The 20220-nt window shown below is 42.4% G+C and overlaps 1 protein-coding gene across 37 annotated transcripts in view; it reads right to left on the reverse strand.

Annotated features, from left to right (window-relative positions):
• Positions 1 to 1317: 1317 nt before the first annotated feature.
• LOC135206982 (C-Jun-amino-terminal kinase-interacting protein 4-like) overlaps positions 1318 to 20220 on the reverse strand; it is a 168526-nt gene continuing 149623 nt past the window's right edge. For 35 of the 37 annotated variants that reach the window (XM_064238562.1, XM_064238546.1, XM_064238579.1 and 32 more), the window contains one exon: positions 3576 to 8334. Coding sequence is in view for 4 of the 37 variants with exons in the window: in XM_064238580.1 (XP_064094650.1) it covers positions 8219 to 8334 (116 nt within the window). In the remaining 33 variants the exon portion in view is untranslated. Of the gene's footprint in view, positions 3506 to 3575; positions 8335 to 20220 lie in introns of those variants that run through there. The other 2 variants (XM_064238557.1, XM_064238556.1) reach the window with 2 other exon arrangements.

A 20220-nucleotide genomic window follows, 5' to 3' on the forward strand; every position in this document is an offset into this window, starting at 1 on the left:
GTTTTCAAAGAATCCAGAATAAGCGAAAGGGCATTACCCTCCGCAGACACCACTTGAGGGCCCGAAGGCAACACTACGGGGTTAGGAGTTACAAACTCTACAGGAGGGTTAGAAGGGGATACATTAATACCCTGTCTGCTACCCGATTTACTCCTGGAGGAAGACCTCCTGATCCTGTCACGCTCTAATTTATTAACGTAGGATTCATACGTCTTCCATTGTACATCAGTCAAACTTTCACATTCAGTGCAGCGAAAATCATACATACAAACTTGTCCCCTACAACCTTTACATACTGTGTGAGGATCAACCAAAGCCTTTGGTAGCCTCACCTTACATTCATCCCTCATGCACACCCTGTCATGTATGTCAAGCTATCGATCCAATATCAAAAAACCCAAAAAGTCAAGAGGATACTTAAGCAAGAACAGTTTTCCAAAATCCTGAGGCGTAGGTGATGTAAACAGTGTTTACAACACCGGCGACAGAAGAAATCTGATAGAAAATGGGAATGGTTCCTGATACCCGCCTCCCAGCGGCGGGAATGGGTACTAACCACCCTACTCCCACTACGTGTGTCGTAAGTTTTTAGAAATTCTGTCGGACTTATGAGAATACAGCTATATATATATATCTGACAGGTAAGTTTCATGAACAAAAAAAAAATTCAGTATCTCCATGTAACATTGCTGGTGACCATGTGTATTATTTTTGCATAATTTTTTAACAATATCTCCATGAAATATCAGGGTTTTTGGGTATCAAAGGAAATAGCTATTATTTGCATTCAAATCTTTTGCTGATGTAATCTTCCAAATGGGATAGTGAATCTATAGTAAATCTGTTAGCCTGTGATCCAAACTGTGTGGTAGGCTTAAATATACTATATTTTACATATGTGCCATACAAGTGATTCATTTACCATTGCTTGATAGGGAAATTGGTCTGTGGCTGGTTTATGTTACTTGGGTGTTTTCCTGGTTTGGTTACTGGAATAATTATGACAACATTAATCTCCCATATTAAAAAGATAAAGTGTATACATAATAAAGTGTATGCGTACACAATATCCTTATACACAACACACAGCAATGTAGGTAATGTACCTAGGGTACAGTACCCTTCAATGATGTAGGATATTTTTGCAAGTTTTTTGCAGTTTTATCTTGCGGTAGGTTTGTTTTTATAGTAAAGTTTAATGGGTTTGTTGGGAAAAGTTTAGTGGGTTTGTATGGAATAATCTAGTACTATTGATTTATTTTTAAAAGTAAGTTATTTTGCTTATTTTTTAATTTTATTGAATGATATTTTTAGTGGGTTTGTATGGAAAAATCTAGTACATACTATTGATTTATTTTTAAATGTAAGTTATTTTGCCTATTTCTTTTTATTTTATTGAATGATTTTTTTAATGTTTGTTTGTTTTGTCTTTTCTTTTTTGTTATAGTTGTGAAACTTCTCCTCCTACATATGCATAGTTCTTGCCCTTCTATGAATCTTGCTTAACAGTTTTGAAAGTGCCTGTAAAAGTGTAATTTGGATATTATTTTCAGTTTTGAGAAGGCTTATGTTAATGTGGTAAATGTACTGAAATCCCTGGTATTTAAGAGTTCAGTGTACAGACATATTTGTTGGACTGAAGCTCTGGGAAAGTGGTGTTGCTGTTAACTAAAAAATAAGTTTTGTTACAGTGGACTATATTGATTATTGCTATTGATGATAAGCATATTTCTTATTTCTATTGGATTAAAGACCATAATGTTGCAAAGGGCAAACTGTACATATTAATCTGTTACTTGCTGTTGATACACGTTTTTATTGGATTAAAGACTCTAATGTTGTAAAGGGCAATATATATATCCGTGACATTATAGTTATTGATTTGCAGATAGAGGGTAATTCTTTGATATGCAAATTTCATACCTGAGTTTGTTTGTTGTGCTACACCTAATTTGTTTGAAGACCCAAATGTTGTAATAGGCAATATGTGTGTGTGTGTTTCTTTGTAGGTTAAGTACCTATCCATAGAAAATTGGTGTTTGCTTGAGTGGTGTGAGTGGCATATTTTCTTGAAAATTCCTTATTTTCCAAGAAAATAATAATTCCATAATATTACATGTTTAGACATTTCATTTGTATATAGTCATTGGTCTGATTTTGGCACCCTTGTGTTGCAAAGGGACCAAAATACCATTGTATGGTTGTGTAATAGTTCCAGAATAAATTATCATTGTCCGTACGTGGAACAAACCTTCGGCCTTAACAATAGGATAATCTAGCGCCAGCTGGAAACCAATAAAAAAATAATAAAAGATTGTAAAGCAAGCAATCTGTGGCATCTGGAACTCGTGCGTATACGAGGTGGAAGGTAGTCATCGACCAGCTTGGAACCTTGTGACGCATCAGCCTTTCTTTGACCGCCTTGTAGATTGGTTGCTGGCTTTTGTGCTTTCCTTCCCAGGCTGGTTTCTTTGTTAGCCCGGGATTTATTTGTGCTTTGCTGTCATTATGTGTGCACGCGCCTGGTTGTCTTGTATCCGGGCTTTCCAGGGTTTCCATGTTCCAGGTTTTACTGACCTCCATACCACTTGCAGTTGGTGCCATTCCAACCCTTGACCAGAATGTTGTTCCTGGTCTCTGTCGCAGTGGAAGGCTTTTTACAAGAGGGAGCATCATAGGGTACTTACTTTTCCTCCACCCCGAGTGGACATTTCGGCATCCCCTTCTTCCTGAATTTTTTCCTCTGCTACTTTTGACGCCCTGTCTCCTTCCTTTTCCTCCATTGATTCGTCTTTGGAAGTATCGGGAATTGCACAGGATGATTTTGTGTATAACTTTGCCCCTGTGGCACACCTTTGTCGACCACACGTCAAGAAGTTCCACAAGTTGGTAGGGTTCCTATCTCCTCACGGCTGGAGACTGTGCATCTTTTGCGAGTGAAAGGCTTTTCTTGCCGACCCACAACAGAGATAGATGTCTGGCTATCTCAGAAGATCATCTATGTATACAGCCATTTAACGGGGAAACTGGGTTCTCTCCAATCAGAAATTCTATTCAACAAGGGAGGAAAGGCATAAATGTCCAGGTTGTCCAAAGGGTGTTGCAAGATGTCTTCTGCCACAGCCCATTTTCTCTTGTATTGGGCAAAGAGATCTACTGCTGGCCTTCCCCACAAATTGAATAGCCTTTCCACTACCAGATGAAGTGACCACTCTGTTCCCAGCACTTGACGATGACTCTGCTTGTCTGCCATAACGTTCCTCTTGCCTGGAATGTATATGGCTGAGAGACCGAGTGAGTCAGTTCATGAAGTTGACAGGAAACTAGCTTCCTGTCATGTTCTTTAAGTGAAGAACAGCATAACATTTTGTGGAGTTCTGTCTGCTTTAACATGTTGCTATTGAATTTATCATCCAATAATGGGATGGGTTTCAGTCACTCTCTACTATTATTTGGTCATGCTTACCTAGCTTTGTTCTGTTTATGAGGTATTTTCTCAAACAATCTGAAAAGAAAAGTGCACTACACAAGCATTACTAATATAAATCCTGATGATCTGAGTAGCAATAAAACAGTTATTAAAGTTTGGTTACTGTTTACTGTGCATCAAGCTGTATTCACAAGACAGGTTGACATTAATCTTCACTGTGATATAATATAACAATACATACATAAATAAATTACAACCCTACAAGATACCATACCTGTACAACTGTATCTTTCAGTATACCAGCTAAATAAAAAAATTGGCTTAGTATACAAAATCTGGAAAACGTAAAATTTTCTTATTTGCGAAGACACTTTTTTGGTCTGTTTAGCAAACTATTTAAAGAACTTGTGCCATGGTGTTTCATCAGCTGAATAAAATTTACAGATTAGCCACATCAACTTGTAATTTATGAACACAAATAGAAGTAATCCTCTCATTATAAAATAACCACACAGTTCCAATATGGAACTCTCAACTTTTACTTTCCTCAAATACATAATTACATTCTATACATAACCAACTTACTGAAACAATAGAGCTTTGGTACTATATATACTTTATATAAATATTTCTCTTGTGATGGTACATGAGTAGTTTAAGTTGAAGAAAGTTGTATAAAAAATATATTACAAATTAACAACAAGGAGTTTCTCATTACAGTCTTTCTTCAATAAGATTACACTCATATCAGAGGAGACTAGAATCAGTTAGAAATTGGAGAGGGAATCTCTAAAATCTACAAACACAGCTCTTTTGTAGCTAGCTTTATCACGGCCTCATAACACTAGATGTTACCTTTTTTCAAAATTAAACATCTTACAAAATGGCCCAGTTAAAAGGATAAACCTATTTAATAAAACTTAACATTTTAGTCCTATATTAAGAAGCCCTGATGCCTGATGATTGCCCAGCTTCAGCCTCTTGAATTCATACAAAGCTGCGTGTTAAAGGTCGAATGAACACCAGGAAGAGTTTTGATTTCTAACATTAACTATGGTGGTGAGGAATGTCCCTCATGCCTGTGGGGCACTGATGCTAATGTGGCTCTTTTAAAACTAAATCAATGCTCTTCCCTGGGAAGGTGTGAACTGAAAGTGTAGAAGTAATGAAAGTATACATTTTATACCATTAAGAATTAAGTACTTTCTAGAGAGCATTATCATATCCACAATGAAGCTGTAAGTTTGAAGGCAAATCTTCTTCTGGTAGTGAATTCCGACAGGGAAAATAAAATTCACTCTAGTTTAAAAAACATTGCTTCAAGAAGTAAAGTATTCCTTGTAATATTAAAATTCCTTGTAATATTAAAATATTACTGAAGCGCAAGGTAACTGCACTGGCCCATTTTATTCTGTAATCTTTAGTACTACAGCCCAAAAATACTGTACTATTAACAAAAATGAATTTGCTACATGAATAATTTTAAATACATCTCAAACCAAATTCACAAACTGCCAATAATAAAGTTATGTGATATTTAAATTAAATGTCCCCTACAACTAAAAAGACCATAAGCGGGAGAATAATTTAAAGATTTGAGATCACTGTTGCCTTGTTATGAAAAACTACACACACATACACAGGATAATAATTTCATGTGACAATGACAACCTTAGCAGGTTACAAATTGATTTTTTTTTACTGAAAGTACAAAATTAGAGTAACTGAAACTATATTTAATAAGCCCTTGTGGCAATTACCCTGACGACAATGTATGTTTCCAAACAATATTGATGTAATTACAGCATCTTTCAATAAACTTAGCCCATTAAAGTGTTAATCTTTTAATGGAGTAATGTTATTATCTTTTGAAAATAGTTTCAAGCCTGTAATCATCACTCAAAAATAAAATCAACATGACAACATGCAGCTACAATCTTGAATCTGCAGCACCCGAGGAGGTGTAAGTAGTCTGATGATTTGATTTGAACTTGACTCGAGTATTAGAAAATGAATTAATTGAAGATACAATGCGAGTTACAGCATGTAGAAGTCAAGTGACAAAAAAACAGGACTGAAAAGTTAATCAATACAGTCAGCCCTTGAGAGAGGACTGGTCCATGTCATGAAGAGTTACCCTAAAATGTGCACAAATTCATATCCCTGATATAAAATAAAGTATTTTTCCTCTTGCAGGTTATCTGCCTGTGTTTACCTAGCCTAGGTTTACCTAATCTATGCAGTAAACACAGAATAGTACAGTACAGAAAATATAAATTGCTTTCAAGTAATGACCAGTGTGAGAAACTATAAACATAAAAATTAACATCTTTCTGAGCTGCAATAAGCATGGCATTCACCCTTAAATTACAATGAATTCAACAATGTTCCTCAGTAAGAACCTGTAGCTTCAGTTTTAAGCAATTGCTATGTAAATCTATTTTAAGGTAGTAATGAAAGTGCAAGCAATCCTCTTGTTTTTATGTATTAAACTAACCTACTTGTTTATTTAAGGAAATCCATAAAATTTTTTCTGAATATTTCCAAGACACGTTTTTGTCCTATTATTTGGATTCCTCTATGCTTGGTGCATGGCAAATCTATTGTTATGTTTTCCTGTGCATGGCAAATCTATGCTATGTTTTGCATCTTGGAAGCTCATGAAATTTTTTCTAAATATTTGAAAGACATTTTCAGATATGCATACACAAATCCTCACCGAATATAGAGCTGACTGTATATTTTTATTTTTTACATATACCAATATCTTTTTACAGTGTTAGTAAAATAAATAAAAAGAATGAAATTTCATATTTCTCAATAAATTATTAAAAAGAGTAACAAAAACAGACTTTAAAAGTCATCTTGGCATCGAGAGGCTGATAAATGTTGACAATGTATGCAAAACTCAACAGGCTAGTTACCTGAAGATACTGTATTTTCACTTCTTGGATATACATGTACTGTATGTATATACAGTATCCATATATAGGACCACCATGCATAACAGGGCTACTAGATAAACTTGTGCTGTCACTGTCACTGACTTTGTCACACAGAATAAATGTAAAGAATGTTATCAATGGAAATGGGAGATGTGATGACTATAAAATACTATAATTTTTTAGGAGCTGGAAGCTTCACACAAAATTAAAATTTGAAAAAAAGTATACCTTGATCAGATATTAAACATACAGTACATTTACATATGCACTCACTACACACACACACACACACAAATACATGTATACAGTACATAACAGAGGGCAACTAAGCAGCACCATGTATCATGAATAGTGTAGCCCCAGAATTTATATGACCTGCATCCCAAAGTACGTATATCATTCTGCAACTTATTTGTTGCTAACAATGTAACAGGAGCAGTGCTGTTGTGTGTTTTACACTAAAAGCCATTTTTGTGGACATGCAAGAAAAGTACATACTTCACTAAATGTAGGCGTAACTTGGGTTTCTGTACTCTCTTCCAATAAATAAATTGCAGTTTAAAAAATTGTACTAATTCAATAATTTACAGTATCTGGGAAACAAAACATTTGTTCTTATTTTGTCTGTTGTGAGGAAATTTAATCTTTTTTGCAAGTTTCATATTTTTGCCAATCACGTATAGAAAACGTGTTGACGCTAAAGGCAATGAAGCTTTTCACATGTAAGCACAGTGAAACTCGTATCTCATTTTTAGTACTTTTCATACAATATACCAATTACTTTTAACATGACCATCACTATACAGGTAAGCATCATTTAAGCATTGCATAAATAAGAATGCTTGCAAAAGAGTAAGTGTATCCTAAAACAATTATACTGGATGAGGAAAACTATGAATCATAGTTCAAGGTAATATACAACTCAAAAACTAATGTTGAGTACAAAGCATGAAAACTCAAACTGTATAAATAGCATGTGAGAATGCGTTATCAGTAATATTGCTTAGAGAACACATCAGGAAAAAGATGAAGTACAGTACATATGCACAAATAATCTGGAAAATAATTCAATCATTCAGTGCCTTTCCTTTTAAGTGAGGACTTTTTTATTTGAATAACAAAGTACCGTATTTACTGGCAAAAGAACTTGAATCTTGTGGCTGAGCTTCTCTCTGTGCTAAAGCATGTACATAAAAGAGTACAGTTTATGTACTCATTGTACACAAAAGGACTAGATAAGAGATCAACTCAAACTGAACAATTTCTCGTAAAGCCTATATACTTCATCAGCTTTGGGTGAAGCGCATTAATTGAAATTAGTAAAAATAAATAATCTATATATGAAACTACATTATATTCCCTAACTTACAGCTCCATAATGAAACTGCTGTTGTGCTACGAATAGGAAAATGTGTAACTACCTGATAGCTTGATGTCAAGAGCCAGATACCAAAACATACCTTCAAAATTTCAGTAATTTGATTTCTACATCAAATGCATTAGTAAGTGGTAATCTGATCTTCATAAATACCCAATATTTCTAAGAAGTCTAACAGAATTTTAACTATGTGAAACTTCACATAAAAGAAACCACCATTTATATCCAACTTTCTGTTAAAACTTCCACACTTTTTCCATACTTGCATATTAGATAATGGTTGATACAAAAATTAACTGCATGAGATGCAATACTTTTCCCGGGAATAAAAGTAATTTCTCACATGTTTAACCACTGATCTTACTTGATTTTTGAGTTTCACCAATTTTGTGGTAAAATTAACAAAAAATACTCTTAAATTCTCTGGAGGCATACATTTTTTCTCCCAAAGGCATTACTTACAGTCTATGAGGGATTAGCAGATGGGGGACGAGCTACAGACCAAACAATGAGGTGAGACCTATCGCCTCTGCTCAAAGATTCTGTAGATGTCTCTGTTGCTCCATCTTCCTCACCCTCACCTGCAATTTAGAATAATATTAACTACAAAACACTGCTCAGGTGTAACTAATGCAGTTTACAGAGTAGAGAGTTACTGTGTGAAAGGATTTCAATTTTAAATCAAATTTTAGAGAGGGGAGAGAGAGAGAGAGAGAGAGAGAGATTTATCAACTGTATTATGAAAACAGAATCTTATGATGGTTTTTCTTTCTGCATTCCATATAAATTTCAACAACACAATTACAAAGAAAACTATGGTAAATTTACTGTCGAGATTCTTAATGTGCGACCCTAAATTTCTGAAACTTGAAATCAGTTTCATGAAAAACTATTTTACAAGGCTAGCTTTGATTCACTTTGGTTTATAAATGATACAGTAAAGAAAACTTGAACATTTTCTACACACAAGGTAGGAAAGTGGATCCATAAAAAATAAAAATTTAAAAATTACCTACAGTCAACCCCCGCTATTCGCGGTCTCGCAATTACTGGCAGGAAAACTCGTCCATTCATGGATTTATTCAGAGCAATCTTCTGTGTTTTTATATTTTCACAATTAAATACCTAGGTTTTGTATGTAATCCCTTCCAGAATGTCTCACGAAATCCAAAACGTACGAAATCCAAAACAATAATTCCCATCAGGAATAATGTAAACCCAATTAATGCGTTCTAGACGCCCAAAAATATTAAATAAACATGAATTTCATGGAGAATAAACAGTTTTACATACAGAAGACAGTGAGAAATGAAAAATTTTAATCAGTTTGTATTTTGCAGGACAAACCTTCAGGTGCCAGGTGGAAACTATTAAAATCAACAAAAGCTTGTAATGCCAGGAATCTGGGGCATCTAGCGACTCGGGCGTAGACGAGGCGGAGGTCTGTGACATTGTGACACATTTAGTCTTTTTTCAACCACTTTGGAGAGTGGATGTTTGCTTTTACTCTCATGCTTCCCAAGCCAGTTTTTTGCAACTAATGAAATGGATGAATAAACATTTAAACATCACTCTTACTTTTATTGAAGACTCTTGTTAGCGTATGGTAGATGGAGAGGAGGGAAGAGGACGGGTTATTGTTTGGAAGAGGACGGGTTATTGTTTGGAAGGGGAATCCATCCCTGGAGTGCCTCCCTGGTCGTAAGAGCGAGGGAGGGATCCAAGCCTCTGTCCGATTGATCGGGGTGTGCACCGCAGGATCAATGGTCAGACCTCTGGGTCGAGTACTAAGAGAGAGGCAAGCGTATCTCTTCGTACCAGCATTTGTAAGAACTTGTTCCTGTACAGGAGCAAATATAAAGTCATGGGTTTGTCTCATGTAGGCATCCACTTCCTCCCCCTTGTAGGAGAAAGTGGTGGATATACGCTCCTATCCCTAGTGAAAGGGATAGGATGGAGCTCGGTCGAGTAGCTTACCTGCATTGGACTCCTTTCCAGCATGGTGACGACCGTATCCCTCTGCCCACAGGTAGAGGTAGAGAAAGATGGTGAAGAGAAGCCAGTCACACTCTCATTCGCACATTCATTCTCCCAGTCATACCAGGAATCGATGCTGTTCTGCCTGCTCGGGTGCTGGGTAAGCTTACACAACGTGTTGAGCAGCCACCACAGGTCCCAAGGAAAAAGTATCCAAGGACTTGTGGGCAATATCCCGAAGGTAGAAGGACGTGAAGGTGGTCTGGTTGGCCCAGACACCTGCCTTCAGGACCTGCGCCACGGAGAAGTTCTTACGGAACGCCAAAGAGGGTCCAATACCTCTGACTTCGTGGGCTCTCGGTCGGAGCGTACGGATGTCGTCACTACCATCAGCCTCGTACGCTCTCCTGATCACCTCACGTAGCCAGAAAGAAAGCGTGTTCTTGGATACTTCTTTCTTGGTAACCCCAGTGCTAACGAAGAGGCGTCGACACTCAGGCCTGAGGTGTCGAGTTCTCTTCAGATAGCGCCGTAGCGCCCTCACAGGACAAAGCAGCATCTCATCCGCATCATTATCGGTGAAGTCCAGTAGGGAGGGGATAGTGAAAGACTCGAACCTGTCGTCAGGGATCGACGGATTCTGAGTTTTAGCTACGAAGTTCGGGACGAAATCGAGCGTCACAGATCCCCAGCCTCTGGTGTGTTTAACATCGAAAGACAGACCATGTAGTTCCCCTACTCTCTTCGCCGATGCCAGGGCCAGCAAGAAGAGGGTCTTGAGGGTCAGATCCCTGTCTGACGACTCTCGGAGTGGCTCGAAGGGTCTTCGAGTCAAACTCCTAAGGACGAGAGTCACATCCCACGCAGGGGGCCTGAGTTCCCTGGGTGGACAAGACCTTTCGAAGCTCCTCATGAGCAAGGAAATCTCGAACGAATTCGAGATATCCAGTCCCCTCAGTTTTAGGACCAGGGCCAGGGCGGCTCTGTATCCCTTGACTGTGGTGGGTACTGAGAGGAGCTTCTCTCGGCGAAGAAAAACGAGGAAATCCGCTACCTGCTGAAGAGTGGCTCTGAGAGACAGACAGACCCCCGTCTACGACACCAACCACAGAAGACGGCCCACTTCCCCTGGTACACAGCTGCAGAGGACTGTCGGACGTATCCAGCCATCTCTGTTGCTGCGCTACGAGAAAAGCCTCTCGTTCGCAAGAGATGGTGGATAACAGCCAGCCGTGAAGTTGAAGGGACTGGACTGCTTGGTGGTACCGTTCTACGTGTGGCTGGGCTAGAAGGTTGTGCCAATGGGGCAGCTCTCTCGGTGCTTCCGTGAGAAGAGCCAGCAGGTCCGGATACCAAACGGCCTGAGGTCGTTTGGGACCCACCAGGATCATCCTGAGATTGGGAGTGACCAGCGCTCGACTGATCACTTTCCGAATCAGACAGGAGGGAGGAAAGGCGTAAACGAAGAGGTTGTCCCAGGGGTGTTGGAGAGCGTCCTCTGCAGCTGCCCATGGGTCCGGCATGGCTGAATAGAAAACCTGAAGTTTTCTGTTGTGCCGGGTAGCGAACAGGTCTACGACCGGTCGCCCCCACAGGTTGAAGAGCCTTTCCGCCACATCTGGGTGTAGAGACCATTTGGTTCCTATCACCTGACCCCGACGGCTGAGCTTGTCCGCTACTACATTCCTCTTGCCTGGAATGTAGCGTGCTGACAGCTCTATTGAGTGAGCCGTGGCCCACTCGTGCACCTGCACTGTCAACTGGTGTAGCGGAAGAGACACTAGGCCCCCCTGCTTGTTGACGTATGCCACTACTGTGGTGTTGTCGCACATCAACACCACCGAGTGTCCCACCAAGCGGTCCTGGAATTCTTGGAGAGCGTAGAACGCCGCCTTGAGTTCCAGGACATTGATGTGAAGGTGCTTGTCATGATGGTCCCACACACCTGCAGCCAGCAACTCCTCCAGGTGTGCGCCCCATCCCTCGGTCGATGCGTCTGAGAACAGCAGCATCTCCGGGGGGGGGAGTGTGAATGGGCACTCCTCTTAAGAGGTTCTTGTCGTCGAGCCACCAGGCTAGGTCCTGCCTCACCTTCTCCGTGAGAGCCACGGGGAAGTGAGGTGGGTCCTCTGCCTGAGACCAACTCTCCCTTAGCCTCCACTGGAGAGACCGCAGGTGAAGACGCCCGTGAGGGACTAACTTCTCGAGTGATGACAGGTGGCCGATCACGACTTGCCATTGCTGAGCTGCCTGTTCCTGCCGAGACAGGAACCGGCCGGCTGCCTCCCTGAATTTGCTGATCCGCAAGTCTGCGGGAAAGACTTGCCCTGCTACCGTATCGATCAGCATACCCAGGTACTTCATCTTCTGCTTGGGTTCGAGATCGGACTTCTCGTAGTTTATCACAATCCCTAGATCGTGACAAAACTTGAGGAGTCGATCCCTGTCCTGTAGCAACTGCGAGCGGGAGCTCGCCAGGACCAGCCAATCGTCGAGATACCTCAGAAGACGTATCCCGTGCGAATGGGCCCAAGCCGACACCAGAGTGAACACTCGCGTGAACACCTGTGGGGCGGTTGACATACCGAAACAAAGTGCCCTGAATTGGTACACCGTCCCGTCGAAGATGAAGCGGAGGTACTTTCTGGAGGACTGATGGATGGGTATTTGAAAATACGCGTCCTTCAAGTCCACTGAAAGCATGAAATCGTTCCCCCTGATCGAGTCGAGCATGGATCGTGCCGACTCCATCGTGAACCGAGTCGTGCGAACGAAACGGTTCAGGGGAGAGAGGTCTATCACCGGACGCCAGCCCCCGTTGCCTTCTCCACCAGGAAAAGGCGGCTGTAAAAGCCCGGTGACTGATCCTCTACGATTTCTACAGCTTGTTTTGTCAGCATGGTCTTGATCTCCTGTCGAAGAGCGTTGTCCTTTGATGAACCCCGGACATAGGTTTGTAGATGGACCGGTTTGGAGATGAGGGGGGGCCGAGATTCGAAGGGTAGTAGATATCCCTCCCGAAGGACGTCTACTATCCAGGTCTCGGCGCCGTAGTGCTGCCAAGTTGCCCAATGGATGGCCAGGCACCCCCCCACTTCCGGCAGCAGGTGAGGGGGAACGCCGTCCCTAGCGTTTCCCACCTCGCTTCGACTTCTTACCACCACCTCCTCGGGGAAAGGAGGTCTGGGAGGAGGGCTGGTTACGGCCTCCTCTCGCAGAAGTCGAAGCAACAGGAGTCTTCACACGGGGCTTAGACGGGGCAACCGTCTTAGCAACCGTGGAAGCGCCAGCTAAACTCTTAGGTTTAGCCGCAGCTACTCGAGGTTGCCCAGAAACCTTCGAGACTGCCTGGTGAACCAAGCGGTCACTGTCATCAGTGCGCCGCCTTTCCACCGCAGCGTCCACCATCTCTCCGGGAAAGAGAGCGGCGGAACTCCTAATGGGTCCGTTTCGAAGACCGAGTGCCGCCTCACGCCCAGCCCCCTTGGTCACTCGGGTAAGGAATGCGTCCCTACGTCGAAGAACCAAGTTGGCCCACAGGTTAGCAGTCTGATGGGCGAGGTAAGAGATAGCTCTTCCTCCAGACTGGCACACTCTCCTGAAAGACGCGTCGTCTTCGAGAGCAGAGCTCCCAGAGCCGGCCGCGACTTTGGATATTGTGAGGGACCACAAATCCAGCCAAGAGACTGCCTGGAATGCTGCCATAGCGGTAGATTCCAGGGCGAGTGCCTCCTGCTGCGAGAACCAGAGGTTCTCCGACAGGAGCTGCTGCAGGGACACACCTGGAGTCAGCCTCGCTAACTCCGGGTTAACCTGTTTAGGCGGTATCGGATCTTCAGATGGCACATAAAAACGCCTCTGATGCTGTAGAGGAGGTGGAAGCAGCTTGGAAGACCGACCGGACTTCAGCGAGTCCTCTCGCCCTGAGATGAGATTCTCCACTTGGTCCAGGACCGAGTCTGCAAGCTCCGATCGCGGCAATCCCACCATCATCTTGGGTTCCCTCTTCGGGCCCCAAAATGACTCGAGCCGGGACGTGGGCTCAGAAGGTGGTAGCGGCGTTCCTTCCGCAAGGCCATAATGCTGACGAATCAGCTTAATGACTTCTGCAAAGTTCCTCTGTATCTCGGGAGTAACTGCGTCTTGAGGAGTAGGACCGTCCAGTCCCTCCAGCAAGAACAGATCCCGAGATACTCCTCCTTCAGAAGGAGGAACAGCGACAGACCCCTCACGGTCGCCTCCAGCTACTTGCGCGTACGTCCTGGCCGGTCCTAAAACCGTGCCTGGTGCGTACGGCGTCATAGCGGGATCGCGAGCGGCGCACCCCTCGCGATCACTCCGAGGTACCTCGCTCCTCCCGGCGTAGCCCGAGGAGGTTGAAGGTACTGGAGAGGCAGACCTGACGCTCCCCCCTCGCTCGCTGGCAGGACCAGCGTGCGTGGAGGGCTGCGGCTGATCCCCAACCCGCAGTGGTGATCGAGCTGCAGGCCTGGCCGCACTGCTCACCTGAGGCGAGCGGCTCGGCTGAGAACGTCGACCCCGATCCCGAGCGTCAGGCAAGCTGTTGCTGGTTACCGCCTCCGGCCGGTCCCGATGGGAGCGGCGGTCAGGTGACCTGCTAGGCTCGCTGTCGCGGTGAGACCAGTGAGCGTCCTCTCGGCGCGTCGAGCTGCTGGTACCGACGGCCACGGGGACCCCTTCCTTGCCTCAGCCCGCTGGCCTGGCGAGAGTCGTCTGCACGACTCTCGCCAGTCTTCTGCTCCACGCCTTGGTCTTGACGGCGAGCGAACTCGGGCGTCGAGACTTTGGCTGGACGGTTTCCCGCGGGAGACCATCCACTCGGTACTTCTCGCGAACGAGAAGCCGAGGCGGATCCTGGTTTAGCGGCAGAACCGCTAGTACCAGGCGAGGAAGTGCCAGCCGAAGCTGGTACTCCTCTGGTCCCCGTCTTCTTCTTCTTTGCAGAAGGAGAGACGGGCCCTGTTCCCGAGGGAGCAGGAGGACCAGCAGAAGAGCTCCCCGAATCGCCGGAGCGAAACGGGCCCTTAGAAGGTCCCGAAGGAGCCTTCTTAGGGGGGGAGGCAACCTTCTTCTTCTTCGGCTTGGTAGCCTTAGAAGTTGAAGGGGAAGAGGAGGCAGCAGACGACGAAGAAGACGATGAAGACGACGACGACACCTTCCTCTTCTTCGTCAGGCTTCGCAGGACAGACGTCAGGTCTTCCATCCAGGAGGGAGCCGGGGCAGTTGCCGAAGCAATAGGGCCCGACTGCACCTGTCCGGAAAGACCTGAGCCTGGAGCAGCACCACCAACAACAGGAACGACAGGAACAGGGGCAGGAACAACAGGAACAACAGGAGCATCAGCGTCTGGAACAGCGGGAGCGGCAGACATAGCAACAGGTACGGCAGGTACGGCAGCAGCGTCAGGGGAGCCAAGCGTCTTGTCGACAGCTACCTGCAATCTAGGCACTGGCGGCAAGTCTAGAGGAGAGCTTTTAGGGCAGCGGAAGTCCGGGGTCGGCAGCACAAAGAACCCAGGCGGCGGTGGCACGCTTCTCCTTGGCACGGCAGCGAGAGGTCTTTGAATCGCCGCTGTCGGTGTCACGGTCGTCACGTGGGGCGTGTAGACCAAGTGCGGAGGCATGCCATAGGCTGGAGTTGAGATAGTCGTAGTGGTAGTGGTCACCACACCATGTGTGACCACTGCTGACCCCGCCAACCGCTGGATTAGCCCTTGGATGCTTGGCACTCCCTGCAGTCCCAGCGACTCCCACACCTGTCCCAGGTCGTCCTTCACTGGCGGCACACCTGCGGAAGCAACAGTCGGGTTAGTTAGAGGGGTTCCCTCACGCTTGGGGGGAGACGAACCCCACCCAGAGCGGATGGAAGACCCCGAGTACAGCTGTACATCCGGGTAGTGAGCGCCCTCCTCCACACTCGACGGATCAAGTGAGGAGAAGGACTCCGCTACCCCACCCCCCGCAGGGGAAGGCGCGAAACGTTGGGGCTGACCGGGGGGCAAGAAGGAAGACGAGGTATCCGTTACCAAAGGAGTCGCTGGAGAGCTTTCCAACGACTCCTTTGTAGGCCTACGTCTCTTCCTGCCCTCGTACAGAACCCACTGCGCCTCGGACCAATTTACACGTTACACAGGGCTCGTCTCGGGAGCATTCTCGCCCCCGACAACGAGTACACAGTTCATGTGGATCCACATCCACAAAGGAGCAAAATCCGCCACATTTACGCCCCTCCAGCCCGGGACACACTCTACGGGCGACCGGGGGCCGCGGCGAAAGCTCCATTTCTTGATCCATTATTGATTAATAAATGCAATAAAGAAAATGAAAGCAATGTACTTACAATTTTCATTTACCACACAAACAAACCAGAAAGAGGGCTGAATTGAAACCAAAGCAACAACGAGTAGCAGGCAGAGCGATGACGAACATGTCTTGTCTCACCACGGCCGAAAGCAAAAGTGATTTGTTTACCTCACTCCGCGCGACGATCGGACAAGCAGTTAACTACCGTTCTCCCCTTGTTCAAAGCTTACGACCGTTCCAGCTGCCGCTAACTACTTCCTATTGTTAAAGGACCGATGGTTTGTATTACGTATCGGAACAAACAGCAGTTGTCCTTTCATAAAAATAAAGGCACAAAAAACAATGAACACAAAAGCATAATGGGTCACAAGAGAACAGGATGTTTTGCTTTGGGCGCTCGGTACAGGGCCTAGTCACGAGGCGGGCCCTGGAAGGAGCGTTTCTGGGTGTGCAAAATCTGAGGATATACATGACACCAGAGTCATAATTTCGTCGGAAATGTCTACGAAAACTGAATCGTACAAAATCCAAGGTTTGGCTGTATTAATATTAAGTTGAATAAGATTAAATAACATTAAATAATTAAAGAAAAGATAGTGAATTTATAAGATTTTAGATCAATATGTAAATCTTTTCCGTGATCTTTTTCTGTTTACACTTAGAGGGAGGGATGAAGGTGTAACTATCATCATATAACAAAAAAATTTAGGCTCTCTCTCTCTCTCTCGGACAGATTTTTATGCATAAGTAAAATATATGTTTATTTGTTTTGAATCCTGTAGTTTTATGGATAAACGTGATGTTACTCTGTTATTAACTTTTTCATATTTTCCAAGCTATAATTATTTAAGCATTCCTAATAGTAAATTATGTAAAATTTTAAAAGTAAACATATCGATTCCCAATCTTCTAAGCTTGGTGCGAAGGGAGGGTATAATTTACCTGTCAATTTATCTTGACCTATTGATTGCAAGGGTAGAATATGTTGTCCACTTGGTGGTCAAACAAATAACTATGAAGGATACTGAAAAATCTCTCTCTTTGTCATGCCAAAAGATACTCAAATGTCAATATGGATATACAGTACTATATAGATAGAAAGGGAGAGGTTGATGGACAGATATACTCTCTCTCTCTCTCTCTCTCTCTCTCTCTCTCTCTCTCTCAAATCTCTCTCTCTCTCTCTCTCTCTCTCTCTCTGTGTGTGTGTGTGTGTGTGTGTGTGTGTTATTGACTAGGAGGGTTAGAAGTATGTACAGTATATATTTTTAAGTGCGAAATGTCTGTGATGACTTTGAAATGATATTAATAATATCATTTCAAAGATTCATACAGTAATAGGATAATAGCTTAAGGTATATTTGATCTAGGATGCTAGTTCACGGTATATGTACATTTAATATTTGAACTTTCAAGATAGGACGTTATAAGCATTTTTAGAGGGGGGTGTTAACTAATCGTGGGAGGCTGTGGTACACATCCCCTGTGAATAGGGAGGTTTACTGTATTCATAACTTGGTTGCAAATACAATCAAATAACTAAGGGATGAAAACTATGAATTAGTTTTCGTCCATTTTATCACCATTACCAGGTGAAATTATGATCCCAGATGACAATGAAAAAGTTTAGGGAAATATGAGAAATGTAATCTTCATCATGTTGAAAAAATAGGCAAAAATTTGAATAAGTCTCTCTGAACATAACAGCAATACTAATGCTTAAGCAGTTCATAAATAGTAAGATATTTATAAAACAAAAATATGCAAAAGCAATAATATAGGGAAAATGCAGAGCTATGGGGAAGGGGACTTTTAATTTTAACTGATAAGTCACCTCATTTGTCCCAGTGCTTGTGGCCTAAATTCTATATTCAGTTCAGTTTTAGTTACCTGGGTGGGGTCAACATGAATTACAAGTACAAGTATGTCTTATTGAAAATTGATCATTTGGAAGTTAAAACTAATATGGTTACTGTTTTGTGGTACACAAGTACCATTTACTTCGTAATATTAACCTTGATGCAACAGAAAATCTTTCTTGTATTGTCTTTCATGCTAAAGAAAATCGACACCTATACTCTGTTTTTTCCATCTGTCCATCCGTCTGTGGTGGTCAATGGTAACACTGCGTCCCGTGCTTTAAATAGTTACGCTATGTGTAAGTTTTAGGTAAATAAAAGGATACTTTGGTACAAATTTGCAACTGAAAAGTGTTTTAATAAGGATACCTTGGTGTGAATTTGCAACTGAAAAGTGTTTTAATAACTTATGTATACGAATTACACCGTTAATATTCGAAATAGGATGTTATTTAAAGCCCGGGACGCAGTGTTATCGTGCACAAACACCAAAGGCGGATGGACAGATGGAAAAAAAACAGAGTATGGTAAGAACGCAGATTCTGTAATGTCATAGAGATACAAATAAAAAACTACATGGCAGGCCTTTTGGTCTTCACAACTATTCTTCTGAAAGATGCCATAACATTCCACTTAGTGCATCACTGCCTTCCCAAATTAGATAAAAATTGTATTAAAAATTGATTGTTAAGTTACTTATATCTACATCATGCAAAGCAGTTTCTGTGAAATTACACATCTAAAAAAGTTCTTGCTATTTTTTAAAAATCCATCTAGCAATTAATGAAAATTTACAAAGCTATGAGTTGTTAGAATCAAACCAATGCTGACTACAAAATAATGTAAAATCAGATCTAGACTGTATTTAGTTTTCATACCCATTGATTTTAAACACAATGGCAACTCAGTCGCTCCCTGGAGGTTACTAAAATATTCTATTTACCTGAAGTTTTTAAATAGCATAGCTCCAAATTTTTGTTTTACAATGAAAGGAAGTCAGTCTTTTACAATTACACTGTAACATGACGAAACCCAACCATGGTTTCAAACACAGTAAAAGGTATACTCTCAGAGCTTCAGATTATGTAATTTTGCGATTGGAGGAAACTCGGTTCTTAAAAGCCCAACACTTTGTACATGAGTGCCTTAAGGAAGGTAAGGGTAGCATTTTAGGGCTTCAAAGAAATATACTTTCACTCCTTGCTATTCCCTTGATGATTATAAGCCTTTTTAACCATGAAAGGCCAAGTGTAGTCTACTCTCCCATATAAATCCTGTCTTTTGGTCTGGGAATACAAGAAGAAATAAAACAAGGACACAATTAACGAGGAGAAAGCTTAAAAAAAAAACCACAAGAGAGACGTGATGAATACGAGTGCTATGGAGCTGTATAAGAGAATGCAACATACCATAGAAACCAGACGAAGGTCCAGGAATGTATAGTTAAGAGTGTTCTTTCCCTAATAAAAGATTGGTACAACTGGGATATATCCATATGGAAATAAGGCACTTTAAGATTTATGGGGTTGTAATGAACAAATGAAAACTATCTAAAACACTTACACATCTTTATGCCCAGAGGAAATTCACAATCCTTTTAATATTAGGTGGACATCAAAACTTTCCTCAACCATTGGACATCACCTTCTGATATTCTGAGTACCAACAGAGTACATAGTTTTACCAATAGATACTGTTGCATTGAACCTCAACCAACAATAAATTTTTTTTTAAACTTAACCGAAATAATTATTTACTGAAATATAATTAGTTAAAAAGTGAAAAATCACAGTGCTAATAATACAATAATTTTTTGTAACAGTTCATGCTCCAGAATCCCAAACCCTCGCCAATACATATGCTAGAGCCCGTATGGGCAAAAGGTGCACCACCTGAGAAGAAATTCATTGACATTTTGTGCATATAGGGGTTTGATCATGGAGGCTATTCTTCATCAACTATCCATGGGTCAAGTTCCTATTGCACATAAACTTATTTTGCTGTGAAAACATAGTATTGGTAGGCAAGAAAAACTGCCATTTTGTTGGGTGATAAGGCTGCAAATCCTACTTAGGATTATTTTGGACCCTCTTGTGCATACTGCCTAATGTTCTACTGCATGTTATGACATTCTGGGGTATATGTAATGTACAGTTTTTCAGTACATTTCAAGCATGTACAAGTTTGTATCACATGCACAGTCCAAGGATGTAATTCTGTAATTAGAGGTAAATTTAAATTTACATTTAACTAAAACAGTCAACTGACTAATTATGAAAGGCGGTGAGTGATTATTACTAAATAAATA

This window comes from Macrobrachium nipponense, chromosome 31 (assembly GCF_015104395.2).
Source record: "Macrobrachium nipponense isolate FS-2020 chromosome 31, ASM1510439v2, whole genome shotgun sequence".
In the NCBI taxonomy this organism is placed as follows: domain Eukaryota; kingdom Metazoa; phylum Arthropoda; class Malacostraca; order Decapoda; family Palaemonidae; genus Macrobrachium; species Macrobrachium nipponense.